Source organism: Quercus robur, chromosome 4 (assembly GCF_932294415.1).
Source record: "Quercus robur chromosome 4, dhQueRobu3.1, whole genome shotgun sequence".
NCBI classification, from domain to species: domain Eukaryota; kingdom Viridiplantae; phylum Streptophyta; class Magnoliopsida; order Fagales; family Fagaceae; genus Quercus; species Quercus robur.
The window spans coordinates 19,970,826-19,973,493 of record NC_065537.1 but is presented as its reverse complement, the minus strand read 5'-3'; the positions used below and the strand labels follow the sequence as shown (position 1 = coordinate 19,973,493).

Here is a 2,668-nt window from a genome sequence, read left to right as displayed (position 1 = left end):
TTCAGGAGTTTTTTCCTCATTAATGCGGCCAAGAGGGTGGTTGGGGCGCAATTAATGTGGTGGTAGCCTTCCATGAGATATTTTGGATTTAATTCATTTTATATGTTGGGAAGATGAGCTGAAATGGCTGGGGAAAGTTCCTCGTCTGGGCTTCGTGATGTCCGAGGAGGAGTTACTCCTCGGACAGGTTTCCTTGGCGCTATTGGGGTTGAGTAACGCTTCATATGAGGCTTCTCTTCGGACAGTACGCTTCTCGGACGGGCCTGAGTTTGGAATAGCCCATCATTTTTGGGCCGGGCCCCACACCTATAAAATTATATTAAAATAAAATAAGCATACTACTAAATTGAAATGTAATAAAATAAAAAACTTAACATATATAGTCATTCATTTATTTTCAAAATTTTCGTTCAAATTAATTCATAATATTCGCGAATGTATTACTAATGATGCTACATAATTTATAATTATATTTTATTATTTCTTTTGGATAGAGATATTTATAAAAAATAAAAAAAGTTATTTGGATTTTAATTTTTAGATTAAATAAATTAAATAGATTATTAAATAGCTGTTTTCTATTAAAAAAAATTTATTAATAGATTTAAATTTTATTAATATATGAATTTGAAATAATTAAAAGGTCATTTCATATCACAAATATATTTTATTCAAGTAAAATCTCCAATAATCTACACACACAAAAGGCATAAGGATACAATTTCATCTAAAACATGGCAGACACAACAAAGTGTCTTTCTTATTACAATACCATACATGCCCTTTAGATTCAAAGCTTCGCGGACGCACCGATGTGTCTTACAAGTTCAACGGACCCAAATGAAACACAACCGTCTTTTTTTTTTTAGGCAAAACAAACTCAAACTTAAAACATCACAAAATGTAACCAACAAGATTAGACAACCATCCAAACCATTAAGAAATGCTAGTACTTCCAAGATTTGGGCTTAACCACTGCTCTACTCCAAGCCTAACCTTTTCCTCATTTGTCCAACAAACTCATAAACCTTCTTTTGGTCAGGTAGAGTCTTGGCCACAGTCTCTTTTTGCAAGCACCTCTTAGCCCATGCAACAATCTTGGGGCACTTTGCCTCCATGTTGAATTCTCCAAAGGTCTCAATTGCATAGAACCAACTGTAGAAGGGGATAAGAGAGAGGTCCACAAACCCAAATGTTTCACCCCCAAAGTAATGCTTGTCACCAAGCTCTGCCCCCAATATCTCGAAGATTTCAAAGAATTCCTTCTTGCCTACCTCTTTTTCTTCTCCTTTTGTGGCCCATACCTTCCTTGAAACTTCATAAACCTACATATTCCACACATATTACTACCACTTCCCACGTATTATATAACATGCATAAACAATGACAGTAGTGAATTTCAAATCAAGTCCACTGAGCTAGGAGAATATTTCTTTAAACCTTAGCAAAGGTGGAACCGTGGAAGGCCCATATAAGATGCTCTTGGTTGCAAGACAATGACTGTGGGATAGAAGAACATGACTCAAGTATATTGGACTTAAAATCAATTTTTTTTCTTCTTTTTAATCACAACACTTTCTATGATCTGCTAGAACTCGCAAACTTTAATCATTTTTTGTCAAATTAAGTACTAGAGTCATCATGTCTAATGGAATCTTACAAGTATCATCGCCATGATAAGACCTGAAAAATACTAAACTCTAATAGAATCTAAACATTAAACACATAATAGTGTTTTTTTCTTTTCCAGAGAAATCTGGTGAATCTAGCTTAATATTAATACTAAAAAAAATACAAAAACAAAAACAGAACATACAAAAGGAAAGAGAATGAAAAGAAATCGCAGAAAACGTACCTTCTTATCAACAAAATCAGCCCAGAACCTGGAATGAGCTCTCTGGTAAGGATCAGTGGGCAGCAATGGACACTTGTCCTTCCAGACCTCATCTATGTACTGAACAATGATGAGGGATTCACACACCGGTTTCCCGTTGTGGATGAGAACTGGGATCTTCTTGTGAATGGGGTTCATCTCTAAAAGCAGAGGGCTCTTGTTAAATATATCCTGCTCCTTGTACTCATACTTGATACCCTTCTCGGCCAGTGCAATCCTGACTCTCATCCCAAACATACTGGGCCAGAAATCTAGCAGAACCACCTCGTCCGCCATCGTCACAGAATTGAAGATATTGAAGCAAAATATAAAGGGCAGGGAAAAGAAAGGAGAGATGAAGAAGTGAGAGATGGTATGCAAAAAACACTTGAAGATAGCGTGGATTTATAGTCATAGGCGGCGGTTAATTCGGTATTTCATTAATAAACAAATAAATAATACTAAAGAGTATTCTAGTACTCCCTAGACTATCTTGTGAAATAATTTTGATTACCAAATTCGTTTTTAGTTTCTGGATCCTTCCACAATCCGGTCGATGTCATTGCTTTGCTCATATAATTTTTCACTGTAGCATTGCTTACAGAGTGGGTGTTGCGTCTTTGACTTTTTTTTTTTAATTTTTAATTTTTTTTTTATTATTATCAACTGCGTATGAATTTTATTGTGAAACAGAGTAATTACAAGATAGAAAATACTGGCTCGCTCGAAACAAATATGGCATTGCAAAAGGATTGAGGAGCACAACCAAAACCAAAGTAGATATAGATGCTAAAA

The 2,668-nt window shown here is 35.4% G+C and overlaps 1 protein-coding gene across 1 annotated transcript; it reads right to left on the bottom strand.

The window, feature by feature from the left end:
• Window positions 1–647: 647 nt before the first annotated feature.
• LOC126720810 (probable glutathione S-transferase parC) lies at window positions 648–2,264 on the bottom strand. Its single transcript, XM_050423631.1, has 2 exons — window positions 1,856–2,264; window positions 648–1,325 (listed from the first exon to the last, which is right to left on the bottom strand). The coding sequence occupies exons 1-2, from the start codon at window positions 2,168–2,170 to the stop codon at window positions 981–983; spliced, it is 660 nt and encodes a 219-aa protein (XP_050279588.1). The 5' UTR covers window positions 2,171–2,264; the 3' UTR covers window positions 648–980.
• Between the last annotated feature and the right edge of the window lie 404 nt (window positions 2,265–2,668).

Excerpts from the sequence above, each read along its gene's own strand:
- LOC126720810 (XM_050423631.1), bottom strand. The coding sequence starts at position 2,170 with ATGGCGGACGAGGTGGTTCTGCTAGATTTCTGGCCCAGTATGTTTGGG. Across the intron at positions 1,326-1,855 it reads CTGATTTTGTTGATAAGAAG|GTTTATGAAGTTTCAAGGAA; the intron begins GTACGTTTTCTG and ends TGGAATATGTAG.